The sequence below is a fragment of the Polypterus senegalus genome, chromosome 1 (genome assembly GCF_016835505.1).
Source record: "Polypterus senegalus isolate Bchr_013 chromosome 1, ASM1683550v1, whole genome shotgun sequence".
NCBI classification, from domain to species: Eukaryota; Metazoa; Chordata; class Cladistia; order Polypteriformes; family Polypteridae; genus Polypterus; species Polypterus senegalus.
In genome coordinates, this window is record NC_053154.1 from 170,738,459 (window position 1) to 170,764,063 (window position 25,605).

The 25,605-nt window shown below is 38.0% G+C and overlaps 2 protein-coding genes across 4 annotated transcripts in view; one reads left to right on the forward strand and one right to left on the reverse strand.

Annotated features, from left to right (window-relative positions):
- The first annotated feature begins 1,447 nt into the window (after positions 1-1,447).
- Positions 1,448-2,238, forward strand: sft2d3 (SFT2 domain containing 3). The gene has a single exon (XM_039762863.1). It carries the CDS (start codon positions 1,455-1,457, stop codon positions 2,121-2,123), a length of 669 nt encoding a protein of 222 aa, XP_039618797.1. The 5' UTR covers positions 1,448-1,454; the 3' UTR covers positions 2,124-2,238.
- Positions 2,239-6,443: 4,205 nt separating this feature from the next.
- The window catches only part of wdr33 (WD repeat domain 33), a 217,738-nt gene continuing 198,576 nt past the window's right edge, over positions 6,444-25,605 (reverse strand). For 2 of the 3 annotated variants that reach the window (XM_039762909.1, XM_039762898.1), the window contains exons 21-23: positions 23,675-23,770; positions 23,304-23,510; positions 6,444-6,854 (exon numbers count right to left, since the gene is read on the reverse strand). In XM_039762909.1, the coding sequence (XP_039618843.1) occupies positions 6,640-6,854; positions 23,304-23,510; positions 23,675-23,770 (518 nt within the window). In that variant the 3' untranslated portion in view covers positions 6,444-6,639. The remainder of the gene's footprint in view (positions 6,855-23,303; positions 23,511-23,674; positions 23,771-25,605) is intronic. The other variant, XM_039762920.1, reaches the window with a different exon arrangement.

Sequence of the window (25,605 nt, forward strand, 5' to 3'; positions counted from 1 at the left end):
TGCTGCATGTTGGTCTAGAGCATGGTTTAGTTACGTTTAGACTTTGGCCATTTCATTAAATCTTTCAAAATGAGTTCAGGCAGCACATCTTGAAAAGTAGTCAATGGTTATTAAGATTGGTATGTTACAGGTGACTATAAATTGGCCCAATGTGGGTGTGCGCAGTAGTATACCTTGCAGAGTATTTTCTCTTGTAACATACTCAGTAATCATCACATCTTTATTTGTAAAAAGAATCCAAACTTTCCTTGAATATACAGTAAATGTGTAGTAAACTACAGTACATTTGAGCATGGTGATTAATAGTTGCACAAACCAAAAGCAGTTAGTCATTTCTAAGATGTGTAAAAACGTGAGCTTTTACAAAAAATGTATATACTGTACTTCAGCCTTATATATCAATTTTGGACCCAACACACTCCTTGCATATAATAACATTTAACACAACTGATGTCCGTTCACTTGCAAACCAACAATGTACAATAGTCTGGGCCCTCCTCTGCATATTTTGGACTTTTATTGTGTTTAACCAAACTGTCACTGTCTATTCTTCAGCGACTCACCAGTGTGAATTCAATAAGTAAATGTGCGGTTTCTCTCAAGTTCTCTTAGTCTGATATGATGGTTTGTTTCTTCAAGGAATGAACCATTTTAAGAAAGCACCTTCAAACAACTGTCAACATGACTCAAAATAAATTTAGCTGGAGTACACTTGGTTTTCACGGAGGTGGTGATTTGTTATTTGAATCCCATGGTATTTTTGGTTCACAACAAATGTGCCTGTTAGTGCATATGCAAAAGATTAGTGTAAACTTCACTCTATCAGAACACCAGTGGTCCTCACTGTTGTTCAACAAATCAGAAGCCAAGCAGAGACTGTATCTGTCAAATGTGTACAAGGTGACACCCATAAGTGCACATGCTTACAAGTGCAGGGAATCCAATACAGAATACTAAATGCACCATTATGTGCAACAGGCATTATAAAAAAGACACCCTCTGACACAATCATCATCTAACTAAATACAGCCATTTAGACATTTTTATATAACGAGTTCAAGGTAGCAAATAACTAGCAGTACACACTATAGGTTTATAATGTCATTATTGTGATTGTCACATATACAGTGTACTGTATAAAGAAACGTATACATATATCCTGACGATTCGTCGTGTCGCTACGGAGCCAACATATCATTAAGAAACCGGTCTTCCTTACGTGATGTAAATGGTGCTGCCTATAGCATTATCTTTAAAATGAGATATTTATTAAAAACGCACACACAGTTGTTCGAAGTGTGGTCAAGTTACGACTATCTTGGTGTTCTGTCTACACCGACAGTACTGTAAACTGAGCAGTGGTTACCTGCAGCTGTTGGATCATCTAAGCTGCTTTCGATTGAATGTCTGGTATCGTCGTGTGACGTCATTTTCTGGCGCCATATAGTGCAACAATGGCGGATTTGAATCGACAGCTACAGGAGTACCTTGCCCAGTCCAAATCAGGGGCGAAGAGCTCAGCTACTCTCAATTCTAGTACCGTAGACATCGGAAAGATCGAACCTACCAGCACAAAGGAGGACTCTTGGTTTGGTCGCTGGTCCAGTCCATTTTCTAAGACGGAGCATGGTGGCCACGGCCAAAGCAGCGGCTTTTCTTGGACTTGGACCTCAGAGCCGGACCCATGTCTCCCAGGCATGAGCCGATCCCATAGACTCGTTGCTTTTGCACTTTGCGTTCTCATGTCAGCACTGTGTTTCGGCCTGTCTGCTCTCTATGTTCCGGTGCTGCTACTGAAGGCTCGCAAATTTGCCCTCCTGTGGTCTTTGGGATCTCTGTTTGCCTTGGCTGGCGTCGCGATCCTGAGAGGTCCCAGCACTTTCTTCAGCGCTCCTTCGCCAGGCGCGGCGGTCTACCTCTGTGCTCTCGGTGGCACCCTATACGCGGCACTGGGCCTGCACAGCACGCTGCTCACCGCTTTAGGGGCTGCCGTGCAGGTCGCAGCCATCGTCGCCTACCTCGTCTCTCTGCTACCAGGCGGAAGTGCCGGGATTCGTTTCGCCGGGGGAATGATGGCAACAGTGCTGCGTCGCACTGTGTCCGGGAAGATTCTGCCCGTTTAAAGTGCGCTATGAATTGGATACGACCCGACTGAAGATGGACCTCATGGACTGAACTTCTCGCGGACCAACTTTGTAAACAGGACAACTTGTAAATATACACGTATGCAAATGAAAACGCAAAGAGTAGAGTGGCTTTGTATATACTTCACATTGTATGATTGGTTAAATGCGGAGAAATAATAATAATAAAAAAAAAACCGCAGCTCCGCCGTGTATGAGGTTCCTGGACGTATTGACTACTTAATTTTGTGAACTAAAGTCTAGTCAACTGACCTGGATAGTTCAATACAGCCCCCTCCCCGGCAAAAAATACTTTATTGGGACAGGTCTTGGTCAATATAAATTGGGGAAACTTACAAACGGGGATGTGTTCTGATTGGTCAATACAACCAACTAGAAAAACCCAATGTAGGGAACGCTTTGCTAAAATGTATACTTTGTCCCATGCAACTATTTTTACAGTCTGTGTTCCTGCTATCGAGGAATGAAAAGGGACTGGCGGTTTCTTCATATTTAACAACATCAGATACTTAAAAATGGTCTCATAGTACCATCAGTGTAGAGCTAAATTCTGGTCTCTGATTTTCATGTTCTTCCTGTGTCATATGGATTTTTAAAAAATCCATAAACTCCCTCAACCCTGGTTTAGTCAGATTAACTAGGGTGTAATTATTCCCTGTAATGGTCTAGAATCCTGTCTGTAGTTGGTTTTTCAGTGCTACTCCTCTAACACCTTATTTTATTGAATGTGTTTTGTTTATAAAAAAGGTGAGGTTTAAGGACCGAGTGAAAGTTATAGAAGGGATGCCAAGATTTGCTAAAATATCAATGTTTTGTTCCTGTACAGCTCACGGACAAGACGTATGTATTACTCTGATGCACATTTATATTCAAATCCCAACTTTACACTAAATTGAAATATGGTAATACAGGTGATCTCGTCCATGACACCCTTTTTTGAAATATTGCAACCCTCTAGATCACACATACTGTCTTGGCACATTGTTTTCTAGTAGATCATGCTTAATTAATAATAATTACATTTATATAACACCTTTCTAACCTACTCAAATCACTTTACATAGACAGTGTGTAGCAATCACTTGAATGATGTGATGGCAGCCATTATTGTGTTGCACCAATAAGCTCATCACACATTAGCTATTAGGTGGTAAAGGGGTGAGTTAGTTAGCCAATAAGGGACAGGCAATGACTATGCGCCAGAATGGGCAGGGCTATAGTGGGCAATTTAGGTAGGACATGAGAAAACACCGTACTGTTTTCAAAACATGCTTCAGGTCCTCTATTTTACACCTAATCTGAAACAGGCACTTTTTTTATACCACCCCCCATAACTAAACTGGGACCCATGCACAGATCACACACCCCCGATAGCTTAATTAACATCTCTTCCAGTATCAGCTCAAGCTTTTCCTAGATGCTTTCCCACCCTAAGTACTGGCCAGCATTATCTGAAGCACAGATATACTGCCATGTGCTTAAGAATTGCTGCCATTAATTTAAAGTCCACGTTGCATAAATAATTCTCCACATCAACAAAATCTTTATTTTAGAGAGCACCGTTCTAAAACATTTTATAATTACCTGTAATAGTACAGTTCTTTACAAGTCTTTTTTACAACTGGAGAACTGGCTGATAGTGATTTGCTCAGGGAAACACAGATAGCCAGAGAAGGGAACTGAGTATAACTTGGGTGTGCTTTGTGTTGCCAGTCACTAAGCCCGTTGAGATTTGAGCAGGTGTTTGTGGGTTAAAAGTTGATAGATAGCCGACGGCCAAGCTTCAATTTCAGGTTTGTTACATGTAAAGATTTGCTAAAAAATAAAGCACTTCATGTATGTGTGTGTGTGTGTGTGTATATGTGTATATATAAAAATTATACTGCATGGTACTGTAGGATATGCATGATTCATTCAGAGGTCCTAGTAAAGAAATTAAATTTCTAAACTGACAGAGAAGTGGCAGCCTGCAGTACATCCAGAGGTTTTTGTTCCACAATAACAAATGCTGCAATATTTTTGACCCACCTACTGGCGAGACCATAATTCTTTGTTGTCACTGTTTTGCCCAAGAGCAGAAATTTTCAAACAAGAAAGAAAATAAAAATGAAGGTTCAACATCCCCAAACGTTTACCATTTACATCATTAAGCATGGAGATACAGTTTGATTACATTATATACACACACATTTTCAAGTGTACATAGGCCATTTCAGGGTCAGGGTTGGCTAAAACCAATCCCAGCAGAACTGGGCGCATGGTGGGAAAGAAATCTGGATAGGGCACCAGTGCACTGAAGGACACACATATCCACAATCAAACAGAGCAAGTTTAAATGGGCAAATAACCTAATATGCTGACTTTTGAGAATGATGGAGAAAATGCACAAAAAACACAAGGTCAGAGACCAGACATGGGAATTGAACCCACTACTCTGGATCTGTGAAGTAGCTGTGTCAACCACTGCATAATAGTGTGGCCCTCAGCTCCTTTCATCATGTGTAAATCTTTGTTTACATGAGCCAACCATCAAATGATATGTACCAATAATACACCCCAGTACTAAACATTAGGGGTTATATACAATGGCACACTATTGATACTAAACTAATGCAATCATGTCCTGTAATATGACTCAATTGTTTCAAATTGCCAAAAGATACTGTGTTAAGTCTAAAGTAAGTAGGATCTATTTTCTGAGAAACAGGTAAAATTAACTAAAGCTTACTTAGTTGTAAGGTTACAGTGTAAAAGAGTTTTAATTTTTCAAAACATACCAAGATGTTTCACCTGCAACAACTATTGAAACAGTAATCAGGTACATATTAAACTGGACATGGGACAACAGTTTCTTATTGTTACTACACATTATAGTAATAGGGCTTCTGAAATAATCATAACGAATTCTCATGCAGAAGGAAAAATGTACTCACGGCTTGACTCTTCAAACTGGCAGAATCATAAAACACTGTGTGTCTAAGAGTACAACTTACATCACCCTACACACAGTATTTTCATTTACAGTTAGACATGATTGCACATTTTGATGGCTTTCAACCTTCTGTATTCCTTTTCTAGATATTATTCTCATTGCTCTATGTGAACCAGTCACTTGATTAGCATTCACATTTCTTTGTCCATACTGAATGTAACCCTATCTAAGAAACTCCTGGGTTTTGGGAGAGTGCAAGATACTTAACATTTCTCCTTTCACAAGAGGCAGTGAAATTCTGTAGTAGTAACTGGAGTGTAGTCTTAACGTTTCTTAGATATAAAAGTTTCCATTGCATATACAGGCAAGAGGCATATTCAAGGGAATAAACACACACACGTAAAAAAACAAAATACAGTGAGTTTTTGTAAATTTTGCACAAATTCTATTTGAAGTTTATACAAAAAATGAACAAAACATTATGGCAATCTTTTGACAAACTGTACAGAGTGAATATGCCCTTTAGTGCACAGGAGGACGTGTTAAGAATGATTCAGTCATTTATTCTGTTGAGGAGGAGGGGAAAAATTAGAACAAAACTAATGAAAAACAAGGAATTCCTTCACATAAAGCAAATCCTCATTGAGTGGATGCAGGTCCATTACCCTAAAATGATGTAAGGGACACTACATAGGGCACTCCCAGGCTCCACATGCTCTCCAGAGTCATAGGAGATGTTCATCTATGGAACAACAGTCTGCTGCATAAACATCAAAAGGGAGGGGAAAAAAAAAACTTGTCTGCCTTTAAAAAAATGATTGGGATCCCATTTTTCCCCAAATCCTTTTTTAGACTAAGCAATTGCTTTTCTTTATGCCATGCTTTTTTAAATGTATTTTCCCCACTGTAAGAAAAACCAGGCAAGGCAACATAAACCTTTATGCCCTGCACTGAAGGATTGTAGTTCTGAACTTTGCTGGTGCAAGCCTATGTGCTGTTGCACAGATAACCAAGCAATACAGTCATTCTGTTTTTGAATTACACAATACTTCAGCGTTTTAAATTATCAGAATCAATAGCCACTGGCATGTCAGATGATACACGCACATATGGTTGCTGCATTATTGATACAGTTCCACAAGATCAAGAACCCTGTTCTGTAAAGACTGTCTTGGTGAATTGTTGTACTCCTTGCTCTCTTTAGTTTTCTCTATAGAGAAGCTGGCTCAATGCTCTTCACTGTCTTTCAGTATTTGTTCCATATGTTTCATCTGTTTTTGCTTGTAGTGCACCCAGATTTTGCCATCAGCACTAAACAATAGGTGAAGAAAGACTGGAAGTCTTGGCATCCTTTTGTGCTGGATGGATTTTTTTTTTAAACAAAGATGATGAACAGACATGGTTTGAGTAACACATCTGTCTGCAGCAGAGCTTCTGTCCTCAAAATGTGTTGCTCACATGACTTCCTGAGAGCACTGCTCCAAACCTGGCCAGTCTTCTGAGGACTTGCAGTGCTGCCCTCGCAGAGGTGGAGAAGAAACACTGTCTGCATTTCCCTTTATTTTATCGTCCCCGGCTTCCTCGGGAAGATCCTCTAGATGAGCCCCTGCGTGACTGACTTGAGCTATTTGAACCACCGCCACCACCTCCTCTTCCCCAGGCAGCACCCCTGCCTCCACCCCCACGGGAACTGCCACTGTAGCCATCATCCCGGTGATGATCCTTATCTTGTGAAGCTGACCGACCAGACTTAACATTGCGTTGGGAAGATCCTCGACCTGCAAGACAATCAGAGCTGGGTTTTAAACAGGCATTTAAGGTACAAGTGGAAAATTATAAAAGTAAAACATGTGTTCCGATTACTTCCAAAGTGATGCAAGAAATTGTTTTTTACAAAGCTGTAATTTTGACAATCTAATGAAGTCAGAACATAAGAAGGAATGTTTAGGACTTAACAAAATATGCAGCTTTCCATGGCATTAATTCTGAAGTGCCAGCTTCACTTTCTCACAGTGCATCACACTTGTTACAAGGACTTTAAGAAATATTAGGAAAATGATGAGGGGATATAGTCTAGTTTCTGTGAACCCATGCAAAACTTGAATAGAACTAATTCAATGATGAGCATCATTGGCATGACCTTATACAGTCATATGAAAAAGTTTGGGAAGCCCTCTTAGCCTGCATAATAATTTACTCTACTTTCAACAAAAAAAGATAACAGTGGTATGTCTTTCATTTCCTAGGAACATCTGAGTACTAGGGGTGTATTCCAAACAAACATTTTTAGTGAAGCAGTATTTAGTATGAAATTAAATGAAATGTGAAAAACTGGCTATGCAAAAATTTGGATACCCTTGTAATTGTGCTGATTTGAATGCATGCAACTGCTCAATACTGATTACTTGCATCACCAAATTGGTTGGATTAGCTCATTAAGCCTTGAACTTCATTAACAGGTGTCTCCAATAATGAGAAAATGTATTTAAGGAGGTCAATTGCAAGTTGTGCTTCCCTTTGACTCTCCTCTGAAGAGTGACAGCATGGGATCCTCAAAGCAACTCTCAAAAGATCTGAAAACAAAGATTTTTCAGTATTGTGGTTTAGGGGAAGGCTACACAAAGCTATCTCAGAAGTTTCAACTGTCAGTTTCAACTGTAAGGAATGTAATCAGGAAATGGAAGGCCACAGGCACAGTTGCTGTTAAACCCAGGTCTGGCAGACCAAGAAAAATACAGGAGCGGCATATGCGCAGGATTGTGAGAATGGTTACAGACAACCCACAGATCACTTCCAAAGACATGCAAGAACATCTTGCTGCAGATGGTGTATCTGTACATTGTTCTATAATGCAGCACAATTTGCACAAAGAACATCTGAGCAGGGTGAGGAGAAAGAAGCTTTTTCTGTACTCACAACACAAACACTTGTGTCACTTCTTGTATTGCAAATACCACTTAAACCCTGGTACTCCATTTTAAACAAATTAAATTCTTTCACCAGGATAGATTTACATGATTTATATAAAATAATTTCTCATCTGAGACCCTCCACCTGCATCCTCGAACCAATACCAACAAGTATGCAGACAGAGGCCATTTATCGCTTCTCATCCTCTTAGATCTGAGTGCCACATTTGATACCATTGATCACAATATTCTTAGAAATCGCCTTAGTCAATGGATGGGCCATACTGGCAGTGTCTTAAATTGGTTTGAATCCTACCTGGCAGGTAGAAAATTCTTTGTAAGTTGTGGTAATTATACTTCAAAGACACATGATATTCTATAAGGTGTTCCACAAGGCTCTATCCTGGGTCCGCTGCTCTTTTCGATTTACATGCTTCCGTTAGGTCAGATTATCTCGGGGCATAACGTGAGCTACCATAGCTATGCTGATGACACACAACTATACTTATCAATAGCGCCTGTCGACCCCGACTCTCTTGATTCACTGACACAATGTCTTACTGGTGTTTCTGAATGGTTGAGTAGAAATTTTCTCAAACTAAATAAAGAGAAAACAGAAATTTTAGTGATTGTTAATAATGGATATAATGAGGTTATTAGGAATAAACGTGATGCATTAGGATTGAAAGTCAAAACGGAGGTAAGGAATTTACGGGGAACTATTGACTCTGACCTGAATTTTAAATCACACATTAATCAAATTACTAGGACAGCATTTTTCAACTTAAGAAATATAGCAGAAGTAAGACCCCTTATAACATTGCAAGATGCTGAGAAATTAATCCACGCTTTTGTTTTCAGTCAACTAGATTACTATAACGCTCTCCTCTCAGGACTACCCAAAAAAGACATAAATCGATTGCAACTAGTGCAGAATGCAGCTGCTAGAATCTTAACTAGGAAAAGAAAATCCGAGCACATCTCTCCAGTTTTGATGTCACTGTATTGTTTACCTGTGTCATTTAGAATTGACTTTAAAATCCTGCTTATAGTTTACAAAGCCTTAAATAATCTTGCTTTATGTTATATTTCGGAATGTCTTGCACCTTACAATCCAAATCGTAACCTTAGATCTTCAAATGAGTGTCTGCTTAGAATTCCAAGAGCTAAACTTAAAAGTAGTGGTGAGACGGCCTTCTGCTGTTATGCACCTAAAATCTGGAATAGCTTGCCAATAGGAATTTGCCAGGCTAATACAGTGGAGCGCTTTAAAACACTGCTGAAAACACATTACTTTAATATGGCTTTCTCATAGCTTCATTTTAGCTTAATCCTGATGCTCTGTATATTCAATTAATTAATTATCATGATTATTCATGGTGGCTCCAAAATCCGTACTAATCCCTACTTTCTCTTCTGTCCTTTTTACGGTTTTCTGCGGTGGCAACCTACGCCACCACCACCTGATCAAAGCACGGTGATGTCCCTAACATTGATGGATTAAAGGCAAGAAGTCCACAAGACCGTCATCATCAAGTTCTTCCATTAGAACCCTGAATACCATGAGGACTGATTGAGGTCATTTATGTTAGGTAGAATGCCTAGAGGGGGCTGGGCGGTCTCGTGGCCTGGAACCCCTGCAGATTTTATTTTTTTCTCCAGCCATCTGGAGTTTTATTTTTATTTTTTTTCTGTTCTCCCTGGCCATCGGACCTTACTTTTTTTATATGTTAGTATTCCCTTATTCTAATTTTTATTATTTTGTCTTTTTTCTTTTTCTTCATCATGTAAAGCACTTTGAGCTGCATAATGTGTATGAAAATGTGCTATATAAATAAATGTTGTTGTTGCAACTGCTCATTTAGACAAGCCACATTCATTTTGGAACAAAGTGCTTTGGACTTTGGATGAGACAAAAATTGAGTTATTTGGTCATAACAAAAAGCTCTTTGCATGGTGGAAAAGGAACACCACATTCCAAGAAAAACACCTGCTACCTACTGTCAAATTTGGTGGAGGTTCCATCATGCTGTGGGGCTGTGTGGCTAGTTCAGGGACTGGGGCCCTTGTTAAAGTCGAGGGTCAGATGAATTCAACCGAATATCAACAAATTCTTCAGGATAATGTTCAAGCATCAGTCACAAAGTTGAAGTTACGCAGGGGTTGGATATTCCAACAAGACAATGATCCAAAACACAGCTCGAAATCTACAAAGGCATTCACGCAGAGGGAGAAGTACAATGTTCTGGAATGGCCGTCACAGTCCCCTGACATTGAATATCATCAAAAATCCATGGGATGGTTTGAAGCAGGCTGTCCATGCTCGGCAGCCATCAAATTTAACTGAACTGGAGAGATTTTGTATGGAAGAATGGTCAAAAATACCTCCATCTAGAATCCAGACACTATAGGCTATAGGAGGTATCTACTGTAGAGGCTGTTATATTTGCAAAAGGAGGCTCAACTAAGTATTGATGTAATATCTCTGTTGGGGTGCCCAAATGTATGCATCTGTATACTTTTGTTATGATGCATATTGCATATTTTCTGTTAATCCAGTAAAGTTAATGTCACTGCTGAAATACTACTGTTTCCATAAGGTATATTATATATTAAAAGGAAGTTGCTACTTTGAAAGCTCAGCCAATGATAAACAAAAATCCAAAGAATTAAGTGGGGTTCCCAAACTTTTTCATATGACTGTATCTGGAGAGGCATGGTTAACTTTACTACTTGTGGAAAAGCTCTGAAAGCTAAGTGTTCTACTCTAATAGAATCACTCCTTATTTTGTGCACTGTTCAAACTGTGAAAAGAAAAAAACAGTCTAAAGAACACAAATGAGAAACAACTGCAGTTCTTGGGATGACTTTACTTCCTTTTTTTGGAGCAGTGTCCAATTTTGACATTAAAAAAAAAAAACACTTGACATTTTAGGAAGTCACCCCAACCCAGCATGCCACCAAATACTTGCTGTCATTCGTACCAGACATTTTTTTGTGAGATTCTTTATTTTAGTACAGATTTTCCTCAACAGGCTTACAAGCTATGTCAACAAGACACCAGCCCAAACATGAAATAATAGAATTAAATCATTTATGTCCAACTCAAAGCAAGCAATATACCTGTACATTGATTTATTCATGAGAATGCTGGCATATTACTGTTATCTAATGTCTTTCACAACTCCCTTTAGGTGCCACTTAACTTTCATGGTCTCATGTAATAAATATACAAATTTATGTAATTTTAAAATTGGCGTGGGGCTTTGGTTATACTTAAAGTGTATTAACTTGTTTGACAAAGCAGCACACGCTTGACCAGTATAATGGACTGCAAAAACACTAGTTAAAAACACTGAGTATCACTGCATAGACTTCAGCAGGGGGTCGCATGGTTAGTGATGTCTATTTATTGCCTTTCAAAGTACAGTAATTGCATGGCAACACATTTACAATGACAAAATGTACTGATATTTTAAATCATATTAATCAGTTGCCTGAGGGCTAGGGGGACCAACATAATTTTCTGGCAAAAATGGTGACAAGAACCTTTCAAAACATGCTTGATTTAATTTTGGTGTGCTAAAAGCAAGACAACATGTGGCTTATTATGTCTTTTATATATTTTATATTGGGGATTCAAAGCTATACTATTGTTAAATAAAAAACTCAACCTCATCAAAGGATAGAGATCTTCAACCTAATAGGAAGTAACAGAGTGGACACTAAAGGCAAAACCGACGGCTGCAACAGAAGACTTTTTTATGCGCAATTAAATCATCTTCATCAAACTCAAAAAGGGTAATAAAAAATTGTGGTGGTCATCATTCTTAGGTTAAGAGCTTATCTTTCTTTTTTGTTACTTGCTGTGATGCTATGGTTGAAGTTTCCAGTCTCACTTATGGAATATGTCATTAGCCAGAAGAACAGAACTTCTGCAGCAACTGTGATATCATTAGAGATCTACAATTTCAGTACTTGGATTGACCTGGATAATGTAAACAGAGTGTGCTCAGGAGGTGCATGGAGGCAGCCTTGCCCAGATAAACAAAAATTTGTATTTTTGAACTACTGAAGACTATGGACAGCCAGATATGAATTTTCAGTAGGTTTTATCTTCCTAGGGTTCATTTAGCTCTCCCCCCCCTCATGTCATTTAGCTATAGCTAATTATTAAAAAACTATATACAGTAATTGGCATAAGTTGGAAAACTGGCTAGTGGTTTTTAAGCAAATTGTGTTATCCTGTATATTGTATTTATATTTTTGCTTTTAGTATTATTATACTTAAAAAGACAATACATAAATTTTTCAGGTCAACAGTGTTAATCAGAATTTATAAAAGAGTCATGGAGAAGGAGATCTAACAGCTGATCTCACAAACAGAAACAAGCAAATGTTAAGTTCTACACTAGCTTGTAAAAACTGTCAAAACAAATCACAGAATTGCTTAAAATCTATGATTGTTGTGTCTAGGGTATTATGATGATTTGCAAACTTTGCATTTGCTCGGACAAGGATAGCCTGCATGATTGGAAAAGGAACCAGAAATCCATAATTTCAGCAATATGATACCTAACAATCATCATACCTCCTTGCCAAAGATTTATTTCCAGTTAATGAAAAGATATTTAGGAGGAACAAGAGATAAACAACTAATCATCCCAAACAGGCAGTGTTGCATGGCATTGCATAAATCATCAATTTAAAAAAAACAATGTATGAGTTCCATCTAAAGAAATGCAGAAGAATGAAAATAAAAAGAGTGCATTGCTATACAGATGACACAAACCAACAGATCTAAGTAGTAACCACATACCAAATGGGAATGTGTCTGGAGATTATTACATGCATTAATTAAATGCCAAACTAACAGTCAAATTAAGGATACAAGGGGGCCATAAACCATCCAAGATGCATTAGGCACAACGCTGGTACAAACGCTAGATGGTGTTGTTCCTACTGAAAACATTTATTTAGAAAATTAATGTTAACGCCCCATTTTGTTTGTGCACATACGTGTATAATTTTAGTTAGTATGTTTTAAAGAGTAAAGGTTTTACTACTTTCACCACTATAAGTCTTTGTACTAGCCCCTGCCTGGTTCTTTAAAGTATTGTATAAAGTACATCCTCTGAAAGAGAACTGTAGTTTGGCAACATTTGTAACATACTCAAATGACAACATGTGCATAAAAAGGTTAATACAGTTAAACTTAATCAACTGTACATCTATTTTTTATTTAAATAATACTGTATCTTGTTACATCATGTATATTTGAGATAATCAGTATTGTGCACAATACAGTACAGTAAGGCCGGGGTTATACTTCATGCGACGCGATGTATGCTGCAGCAGATGCTCCTGCTAAGCAAGTGTTGTGGTGTTTATACTTGCGCACGTACTTTACGTAAATCTGGAAGAATCCACCAGGTGGCAGTGCAAGATATTATCACGGTGAGAACATATTCGGTTTTTCTGTGTTGTGAATTGCCTAGAACACCCATTAAATTCCGATGACACCTTACCCCAATCTCTCTGAAAAGGATGTTTAATGATTAAATCCATCAATCCAGGGATGTGTCCGTTTCAGCAAGCAAGGGGCAGAAAGTGAGAAACAATCCCTGGACAAGGCCTCAGCTAATTGCAAGGTGGATACAAGCACACACATACACTAGCGTAATTTTTGTGGCACCAAATCCCCAAATTAGCATATCTTTGGATGGAAACTTGAGCATAGTGTGGAATCCAAGCAGGGAATACCAGCGACATTACTCCCTGCGAGACAGCAGTGCTACCGCTACGTCACTGTGTCACCCCCATGTGTGTAATTAACAACAGTATTCATTATTTCAATTAATGATTTATCTGTAAAATGCAACATACACACTTTAATGCATTTCATCATACAAGTTTTATCTATACTAATAAAAGGCAAAGCCCTCACTGACTGACCGACTCACTCACTCACTCCTAATTCTCCAAGTTCCCGTGTAGGTAGAAGGCTGAAATTTGGCAGGCTCATTCCTTACAGCTTCCTTACAAAAGCTGGGCAGGTTTCAATTCGAAATTCTACGCGTAATGGTCATAACTGAAAGCTATTTTTCTCCATTTACTGTAATGGAGTTGAGCTCGAAAGCCGTGTGACATCATCACGCCTCCCACGTAATCACGTGAACTGACTGTCCATGCAGTACCTAGAAAACCAGGAAGAGCTCCAAAAAGCGCTGAAGAAAACATGCATTATACAATTGAGAAGGCAGCGAAACAGTAAGAAGCGAGCGAGTCACACCCAGAACCATATTCATGAGTGCAGCTACTTAGGAAACAAAGCACGGTGTAAACCTAACGTTTAAATTAAGTTCATAGACAGGCTGCCGCTGGCATTTGTCATGCCCAGGGCTAATGCAGGATACAAGTTTAATGAGAGGACGCAGGATATATATACGAGAGTTTTGATCACTTTGTAAGCAAGTTAAAATTACTGGTGAAGGGCTGTGCTTATGCAAATTCCGAGAGACTGTCTTTGAGGGGAGATTGACAGTTAAGGTGGGTGGGAGAGTCACGTCATCATCTCCCCTCCCATTCACCTAATTTCGCTGTGATGTAGATGTATATGTATATATACTGTATATATGTGTGTATATGTATATATATATATATATATATATATATATATATATATATATATATGTGTATGTGTGTGTGTGTGTGTATATATATATGTATGTAATATTATTTATATATATATATTTAATACACTCATGACAATGTCAATCATGTTACGTTATTATTAAAATGTTTCCTTCTCTTTTTCCATTACTTCTTTAACACACTACTTCTCCACTCGAGGCCCGGGTATTTTGCCGGTATTATATATATATATATATATATATATATATATATATATATATATATATATATATATATATATATATATATATATATATATATATACACACACACACACACACACACACATATATATATATATACACACACACACAGTGCATCCGGAAAGTATTCACAGCGCATCACTTTTTCCACATTTTGTTATGTTACAGCCTTATTCCAAAATGGATTAAATTCATTTTTTTCCTCAGAATTCTACACACAACACCCCATAATGACAACGTGAAAAAGTTTACTTGAGGTTTTTGCAAATTTATTAAAAATAAAAAACACTGAGAAATCACATGTACATAAGTATTCACAGCCTTTGCTCAATACTTTGTTGATGCACATTTGGCAGAAATTACAGCCTCAAGTCTTTTTGAATATGATGCCACAGGCTTGGCACACCTATCCTTCATCAATCGGATTCAAGTCTGGGCTCTGGCTGGAACACTCAGGGACATTCACAGAGTTGTCCTGAAGCCACTCCGTTGATATCTTTGCTGTGTGCTTAGGGTCGTTGTCCTGCGGAAAGATGAACCATCGCCCCAGTCTGAGGTCAAGAGAGCTCTGGAGCAGGTTTTCATCCAGGATGTCTCTGTACATTGCTGCAGTCATCTTTCCCTTTAACTTGACTAGCCTCCCAGTTCCTGCCGCTGAAAAACATCCCCACAGCATGATGCTGCCACCACCATGCTTCACTGTAGGAATGGCATTGGCCTGGTGATGAGCGGTGCCTGGTTTCCTCCAAACGTGACGCCAGGCATTCACACCAAAGAGTTCAATTTTTGTCTCGTCAGACCAGAGAATTTTGTTTCTCATGGTCTGAGAGTCCTTCAGGTGCCTTTTGGCAAACTCCAGGCGGGCTGCCATGTGCCTTTTACTAAGGAGTGGCTTCTGTCTGGCCATTCTACCATACAGGTCTGATTGGTGGATTGCTGCAGAGATGGTTGTCCTTCTGGAAGGTTCTCCTCTCTCCACAGAGGGCCTCTGGAGCTCTGACAGAGTGACCATCGGGTTCTTGGTCACCTCCCTGACTAAGGCCCTTCTCCCCCGATCGCTCAGTTTAGATGGCCAGCCAACTCTAGAAAGAGTCCTGGTTGGTTTTAAACTTCTTCCACTTACGGATGATGGAGGCCACTGTGCTCATTGGGACCTTCAAAGCAGAATAAAGTTTTCTGTAACCTTCCCCAAATTTGTGCCTTGAGACAATCCTGTCTCGGAGGTCTACAGACAATTCCTTTGACTTCATGCTTGGTTTGTGCTCTGACATGAACTGTCAACTGTGGGACCTTATATAGACAGGTATGTGCCTTTCCAAATCATGTCCAGTCAACTGAATTTACCACAGGTGGACTCCAAATAAGCTGCAGAAACATCTCAAGGATGATCAGGGGAAACAGGATGCACATGAGCTCAATTTTGTGAATACTTATGTACATGTGATTTCTCAATTTTTTTATTTTTAAAAAATTAGCAAAAATCTCAAGTAAACTTTTTTCATGTTGTCATTATGGGGTGTTGTGTGTAGAATTCTGAGGAAAAAAATTAATTTAATCCATTTTGGAATAAGGCTGTAACATAACAAAATGTGGAAAAAGTGATGCGCTGTGAATACTTTCTGGATGCACTGTATATGAATGACCTCCAAAGAGCACGGAGACTTTTGATTATGTAAACGTGTCTGCAAAAAGTGGCGTCTAGTGCATAAGTCGAGCAGCCAGCACACGCGAATAGCTGTGCCGGCCTTTGAGACGCTGACTGCGCTTCTGCCTTAAGTCAAAGTGAGCACTTTTCATTTTTTTCATCCTCACCCTGAGCTATAGCCCAGAGAAGTGCAAACACGGGACCCCTTTTCTACACCGCAGCAAAATAATATTAAGGCGATTCGCAGTTTCTTTTGCACGTATACGATTATGAGGTCGTTAGCTCGGATTATGAAGACACAAACAGGAGTGAAGGACTGACAGTGCCATCACAGCCGATTAATAGCTGGGACATCTCACCAGTCTACACAAGACCCACCACGACTGTCCCCAAAAGGCGCTCATATCGTCAGCGAAAACATCTCTCTACACTATATAAAAGAAAAAGGCAACTTTCCTTTCTTTACACCTTTTTTCCTTTTATCCCAAACCAAAGCCTTTCTCTCTTAACACTGCAGAGGACACAAAACTAATTTTCTTTAATTGCTGGTAATGCCGGTAAGGCACATTACCAGAGGCAGAAATTTGGACGTTCACATAGAAAATGTAATTTCTATACCACAGCCGTCATGTAGCGCCTTTCAAAAAGGATCTACTACAGAGAGATGATCCATATATATTTTAGCTGCTGTTACTTACCTGCTCTGTTACACCATCTTTAAAATGTAGTTTACCCGCAACCACTCCAGTACTGCTCTATGTACCTTTACTTCTTAAAATGTTAATGCTTTACTGTTTAATAACTTACAGACTACATTTTATTATGTTTTCCTTGCACTCAGTGACCAAAGCTATACACACACATATAGACACATACATATACCTGTGTGTATGTTTGTATGTATGTGTATATATATATATATATATATACACACCTATCTACATTGTGTATATATGTGTGTGTATATATATATATATATATATATATATATATATATATATATATATATATATATATATATATACAGTATATATACACAGTACATACATACAGTATCGCTCACTATATCGCGACTTTCACTTCACTTTATCGCGGATTTTATATGTAACCATATCTAAATATATATCACGGATTTTTCACTGGTTCGCGGATTTCTGCGGACGATGGGTCTTTTAATTTATGGTACATGCTTCCTCAGTTGGTTTGCCCAGTTGATTTCATACAAGGGACGCTACTGGCAGATGGCTGAGAAGCTACCCAATCAGAGCACATATTATGTATTAAAACTCCTCAATGATATACATTATGCTTCCCGCGCGGTGCTTCACATACATAAAAGCCCGAATAGCACCTATTGATTTTTGATTGTTTGCTTTTCTCTCTCTGACATTCTCTGATCCTTACGGAGGGGCTGTTCGCACACTGGCCTAGAGGATATGGACGCTCCTCTAAAAAATGCTGAAAGACTACACCTTCACACTGTTCCCTTTCTTGCGGCTGCTTTGAAAAGCCCAAACAGCCCTATTGATTTTTGTTTGCTTTTCTCTCTCTCTGTCTCTCTCTGACATTCTCTGCTCCTGACGCGCAGTCCTTTGAAGAGGAAGATATGTTTGCATTCTTTTAATTGTCAGACGGAACTGTCATCTGTCTTGCCATGGAGCAGATTTTAAACTTTTGAAAAAGAGACAAATGTTTGTTTGCAGCGTTTTAAAGTCCCCGTCTCTACAACCTCCTGTGTTTCTGTGCAAATCTTTGACCCAAGCGTGACAATATAAAAACAACAATATAAACGTGTTTTTCACTTTGCGGATTTTCATCTTACGCGGGGGGTTCTGGAACGCAACCCCCGTGATCAAGGAGGGATCACTGTTTTTCTATTGTATACCGAAGTATAATTACACACCTTTCATAAGTTTCAAAGGCTTTTATTGACAATTATATTAAACGTATGTCGTCTTCTTATTTCGGCTACTCCCGTTTGGCGTCACCACAGCGGATCATCTTTTTCCATATCTTTCTGTCCTCTGCATCTTGTTCTGTTACACCCATCACCTGCATGTCCTCTCTCACCACATCCATAAACCTTATCTTAGGCCTTCCTCTTTTTCTCTTGCCTGTCAGCTTTATCCTTAGCATTCTTCTCCCAATATACTCAAGCATCTCTCCTCTGCACATGTCCAAACCAGCGCAATCTCGCCTCTCTGACTTTGTCTTCAAACCGTGCAACTTGAGCGGACTCATGTACTCATTTTTTTAATTATATCCATCCTTGTCACACTCAGTGTAAATCTTAGCATCTTTAACTCGGCTACCTCCAGCTCTGTATCCTGCTTTCTGGTCAGTGCCACCGTCTCCAACCCATATAACAAAGCTGGTCTCACTACTGTCCTGTGGACCACCTCTTTCACTTTGATATCTGTCTGTCACAAATCACTCCTAACACTCTTTTCTACCCCTTCCACCCTGCCTGCACTCTCTTTTTCACCTGTCTTCCACAATCCCCTTTACTCTGTACTGTTGATCGCAAGTATTTAAACTCATCCACCTTTGCCAACTTTACTCCTTGCATCCTCATCATTCCCCTGACCTCCCTCTCATTTACACACATTTATTTTGTCTTGGTCCTACTGACCTTCATTCCTCTCCTCTCTAGAGCATATATCCACCTCTCCAGGGTCTCCTCAGCCTGCTCCCTACTATCGATACAGATCACAATGTCATCTGCAAACATCATAGTCCACAGGGACTCCTGTCTAATATCATCTGTCAACCTGTCCATCACCATTATAAATAAAATGTAAAGAGTCAATATTTGCAATGTTGGCCCTTCTTTTTCAAGACCTCTGCAATTTGCCCAGGCATGCTGTCAATCAACTTCTGGGCCAAATCCTGATCGATGGCAGCCCATTCTTGCATTACCAATGCTTGGAGTTTGCTAGAATTGGTGGGTTTTTATTTGTTCCCCTGCCTCCTGAGGATTGACCAAAAGTTCACATTGGGATTTTGTTCCCCGAGTCACTTAATTATCACTTTTGCCTCATGGCACAATGCTCAATAATGCTGGAACTGGCACTGTTAATCACCAAATTGTTCTTGGATGGTTGGGAGAAGTTGCTCTTGGAGAATATTTTGGAACCATTCTTTATTCATGATTGAGTTCTCGGGCAAAATTGTGAGTGAGCCCACTCCCATGGCCGAGAAGCACCTCACACATGAATGGAAACAGGGTGCTTTACTGTTAGCATGTCACATGACTGATGGAAGCTCTCACCTTTTTTCTCTAGAAAATCTTTTTTTTCCGGATGCCCCAAACAATCGGAAAGGGGATTCATCAGAGAAAATGACTTTACCTCAGTCCTCAGCAGTCTAATCCCTGTACCTTTTGCAAAATATCAGCCTGTCCCTGATGTTTATCTTGGAGAGAAGTGGCTTCTTTGCCACCCTTTTTGACACCGGGTCATCCTCCAAAAGTCTTCGTCTCACTATGCATACAGCTGCACACACACCTGCTTGCTGCCATTCCTGAGCAAGCTCTGCACTGGTGATGCCCCGATTCCGCAGATGAATCAACTTTAGGAGATGGTCCTGGCGCTTGCTTGATTTTCTTGGGTGCCCTGAAGCCTTCTTAACAATTGAGCCTCTATATTCTAACTCAAACAGCATGACAGAATGATATTCAGCCTTGTCCTTTTCAACACTCTCACCTGTGTTAACAACAGAATCACTGAAATGATGTCAGCAGGTCCTTTTGTGGCAGCGCTGAAATGCAGCGGAAATTTTTTTTTGGGATTAAGTTCATTGTCATGGAAAAAAGGGACTCTGCAATTAATTGCAATTCATCTGATCACTCTTCATAACATTCTGGAGTATATGCAAATTGACATCACAAAAACTGAAGCAGCAAACTTTGTGAAAATTAATATTTTTGTCATTCTCAAAACATTTGGCTACAACTGTAAAGTATATTAGTACCTTAAGTAAGCTAATTAATTTTCAGCAAAAAAAGAATCTGAAATCGAGTGATAATCATGAATATGATGTGTAACAAACTTGATTTTAACAGTAATTTTGAATGTTCAAACTTGGTCTACCATGTTGAGTTTTCTAACCAAGTATCTATTCGAAAACAATACAGAAATTCACAGTACCAGTAACTAAAAAAGACTGTCTCACCACTGCTCTTATTCCAGCCTTTTCACAACACTAGAAAGCCCATAGAAAATCATCACTATTATTTCAAAAAATGTGCAGAATTATAAAGTTTTAGTATATCAATCCAAACACACTCAGGAATATTTAAAATACTTTATTAAAATTTAGTAGCTATTACTCTTGAAACCGACCATTTTCATCTTGCTTTCAACATAAAAGCCAGTGACATGAAGCAGGAACAGGAAGTACTGAAAGGGGCTAATTTAATACCATGTCATAGGTTTACAGCATTTATTACTGTCACATGTACAGAGTACAGTAAAATTCTTCCTTGCATGTGATATTCAACACCAATTATGGTGTGACTCTCTCGCCCCATGATTAGAGAATAAAACTACCTTATGATGAAGCTCTCGTCTGTCTTGCCCGAAAATAACATTCTCCAAGCAAATTTTATTGCAACAATAATAATGGATTATCTTTTACAATGAAAGGTTTGCAGTTTATAATTGTCACGGTAATTACAATTTTGTGTCTGTCCATGGCTGTGCAAAAACAAAGTGCATTAAAAGCTGAACTATCTAGTTTATGATCAATCAGAAATTTCTATTAACACTCCTATTTTGTATGGAAACAACTTGGATATTGGATTACTTAAAATGCAAAGACATTCCAAAATATTACATGAATCTATTTATGCCTGTTTTTTTGTGAGTATTTTCAATTGTCTCAGTCAATGTATACTGTTAACCTTAACAATGAATACCATGATCATCTTTGTGATGAAACTTTCATTTTTGATAATGATATAAAAGTATTTAACTTTAAGCTTCTTTCGAAACTCTACACTGAAACTGGAGAGGAACTTCCCTTGACTGAAAATAAATCATAGAGGTAGGTTTAAATAAGAGAATTTGGATTTTCTTATTATTTCCTATTTATCTTTTCTTGTTTTTCATTGTAATCAATTTCAGAGTGTATTCCTGACATCAGATTAGCCCAAAAGTACATGCAGATCCCAGTTTTCTCCTTTATATGATTGAGTAAATGATGACAACTTGTCCTGCCTAATTTCAAACAATTTGCTGTGTTTCTTCCCTTGCTTTTTGCCTGCTAAAATAATGTAAATCCAGTATTACACAGGAAAGTTTAACATAACGTTTGGACATTAAAATCAGACATATAAATTTGTTCAGCCATTAATGTGCATACAATACTTTGACAAGACTCCATTCAGTGATCAGTTAATTTGTGCAAGTCTTGTTTATCATGATTTGTTTCACATTGTAACCTGGATAAATGTGTGTGTGTTTTTAAACAGTTTTATCAGTTTTTATATGCATTTTTCTTTTTATTAAATGCCTAATTTTACTTGTTTGTTTGGAGTTGCTAAGATTTTTAGACCATCAAATCTATACAAGTAGGTACAGAAGCAAAAACCTGTCTTACTAACTGTGCATTTTGAATGCAGTTATTGCTGAATTATATTAGTTTCTACTAAGGCAAACAACAGGCAAAACAATGTAGCATTGTTTGCTAAAAGGGAGCAAGAGAACCATGTTGAAGCAACTGGATTTCTAGACAAATCTCTGGTCTTGAATAGCCTTGAAGTTAGCTTCCTAAAATAAGCAGCTCCTGCTTGGGTGACGTTAAAGTTAAAACAGGAAGTATTCGTAAAGAAAGTACACATTTGATCTTGATAAAATGTTTACACTCAGCAGACTAACAGGAACTGATGAGCTTTGGGGCTAAATTAATGTATCGTCATTAAAAGCTATTATTTTGTTGTTGCCTTTTTTCAAGTTATCAAATCCACCTAAACTACTTGCTTAAAATACATTATTCCCAATTTCATTGCTACTTGTACTTAATACAAATTATGGTTTTAATAACCACACAATTTATCAAAAGTAATACAAACAAAAATGATTGCCAAATCATAATAATGACTACTTTTTAAAGTGTCATGATTACCCCACAGATTAAAAATAAAAGGTACTGCTATTTCAAACTGGGTTGACTGTACATTAAACTGTATACAAAGCCTTAAAGGTAGGTAGACAGTTTCAGATATTTATGTAGAGGTGATTTCAGCATTGCAAACATAGCCAAAACCATACGGCTAACCATAATGACCTGTGTCATACGTACAAATAGGTTCTTTCATCTTAATTGTAAGGATTTCTTTCTTAAAGGCTACACTGTTTATACTGAGGCTGTTTCAGATAGTCAATGTTCCATGTTAAAGTCATGCATTAAGCCATTTGATGTTAAGCAGACCATATTAAACCTTAATACAGCAGAGCATTCTCAAATATTCACATGCACACACAAAGTTATTATTTTTCTTTCAGAGATGCATTGAAATACCATGCCCAGCAACATTACCAAATAAAATTTCCTCCTTCACAAAATTGTTTATATTGCTTTAAAAAACTTGTGCATTAAGTATTATAGTTTGCTTAGTTTCAGTGCTCAGTTAAACACAAAATAAAGATGTAAAATGAAATGTGTGTGTGAAATAATTTGTGTTTGCAATTAGTTTAACCATCCCAAAGATTCAGTTCTTCCAGTGTAGAAAAATGACTTTTTGCAAAGTTACATATTCCTTTTAGATGCATTTACCTGGCGTTCTCTCTTCGGGTCCCCTGCCTGGCGAGTCACGTTCTCTAACATCTGCTGTACCAGGTCCATCATGCCAGGGTCGCTTTCGTGGAGGTAGAGAAGCCATGTCCATGCCCTGAAGAGAAGATGAACGGTCCCTGCCAGCTGGAGAAGAGCATTCTCTTGGCGGATGGTCTTGGCGCATACCATCTCTGAAGTGCTCATGACCTGTGAGTAGATCAATAAATCTAGGTTCAGTGTTTGACTGGCAGATTAAAGTAGCTCAATCAAGTCAGTGATACTGTAGCATTTTCTTCCCATTAGACCTATGAATTCCTCCTAAGAGATATGAGGGCAGTGTTCCTGTAACACACGCTAATGTCAAGTCTTACCCTGATCTCTGCTTCCATCCCAGGATTCAGATTTACGTCCACCTTCATAATGGGAGGGGAACTCATCTGGGGTTGGAAGTAGCCCCTTCCGCCCTCCTGCAGACAAACAGCAAATCAATGCCACCCTGATGCATGGCTGTGGTCAACTTGATAAGAACTAAAATACTGCGAAGTACTAAATGACAGGCTACTGTATTTGTTTTAATTCAGTGATTGTATGATGTGTAAAGCTCACTTTAAGAATTATTTCTACTGTTTTTCTGCTTTTTTGTTATCACATGGCTAAATAGTAGAGATTCATCAACACTGAAACTGTAAAAGGCCAGGCCATTCAGTCCATCAGCTCTCCAAAAAAAAAAAACGGAATAGCTCCACTATATAAGTGGCATAATATTAATTTTTAAAACGTGAGTAAATATTATTGCATTTAAAATAATTAAATAATTAAAGTTGAAAGATGCTTTCAACTGATTTGATCAACTTATTCCTACATACAGAACAAGCATTTAAATGATAAGCAAACTTTTGTTGCATGTTTGTTTGGTGTGCTGGTGGCAGTTGATGTCTGAGAAGGTCAAAGTCATTGTACATATTAAATACCATATCTGCACTGAATCTGCAAGTGACACTGCTAGGTACAGCCATTCATTCAGCTTACTGATGTATGATGTCCATGAAGTTCAATAACATTTTTGGCAAAATGTCCTAACAATTACGAATCAGGCTAAGTCATCACTTCTTCACTTATCTGTCTTGTTTATAATTTCTTAAGTATTCTGTATGCACAGTGTATTTTACAATGACAAAGGCAGATAAAAATGTTACAAAAAAACTTTAACCTGAAGGTTCTACTCTCTTTTTTTTTTATATAAATAGTATATGCAGGGGTGTACAGGATGTACAAAGATGCAGGTTATCTAAATATTTGTAACAACAATCCTCATTCTCTCTGTAATGAATGATTATTAGATGATGTATACAAGGTTCCATTTAATGCTGTATAGGTCCACCATCTGTTGCAGAAGTAGGAAAATCCACCCCCAAATGCTGTGTGTATGAACATGTTGATGAGAAGGAAGGCTGTCTTTTACTAATAATAGACTCCAAAGGCTAACAACTGTGAAATATGAATAGGTTCATTATTGATTTTGTAGGGGACGTGAAAAAATGAATGACATCTAGAGCAGCAATTTTCAACCGGTGTGTCACAAGATTTTTTTAAAACAAATTAAAGATTACTTTAAAGAAATACAACACAAAAGAAGTCAACGACACAAATTTTATACCATTTATATGATTTATATATCATTTTTAATAATATATATACACATGTGCAATATAAAGCAATAAATGTATAATTTAATTAATTTACAACCAGTTTACATGTCAACTTGTTAAAAATTTGCATAATAAAAATTATTTTGTATAATCAATTTATATCAGTGATTTTCAACCAGTGATTTTTCTTTTTTAAACAAATGAGACTTCTTTAAAGAAATACAACATAAAAGTCTGACACAAATTTAATACCATTTTATATGATTTGAATATCATTTTAATTTACATGTATATGTGAAATATAAAGCAATAAATGTATAATTTTATACATTTATAACCAGTTTGTGTCTCGGCTTGTTAAAGATTTGTATATTAAAAATTATTTTGTATAATCAACATTTACTTCAACAATATTCACATTATGTTTATGTTGCATGAACACTGTGCTGTGTGATTATTCAAACAAATGCATCTTACTATGAAGCACATCTAGTGTCTCTTTTTATCCCCCACTAAGCTGTGGCTGAATTTGATCACACATACACACACAAAATAACAATAATAAAAACTACAACAACAAATTCCAATTATATAGTGCTTTTCTCACTACTCAAAGGGCTTCTGCAAAAAGCATGCAGGGAGGATCAGCGAAG

Coding starts and splice junctions, on each gene's coding strand:
- sft2d3 (XM_039762863.1), top strand. CDS start 1,455: ATGGCGGATTTGAATCGACAGCTACAGGAGTACCTTGCCCAGTCCAAA.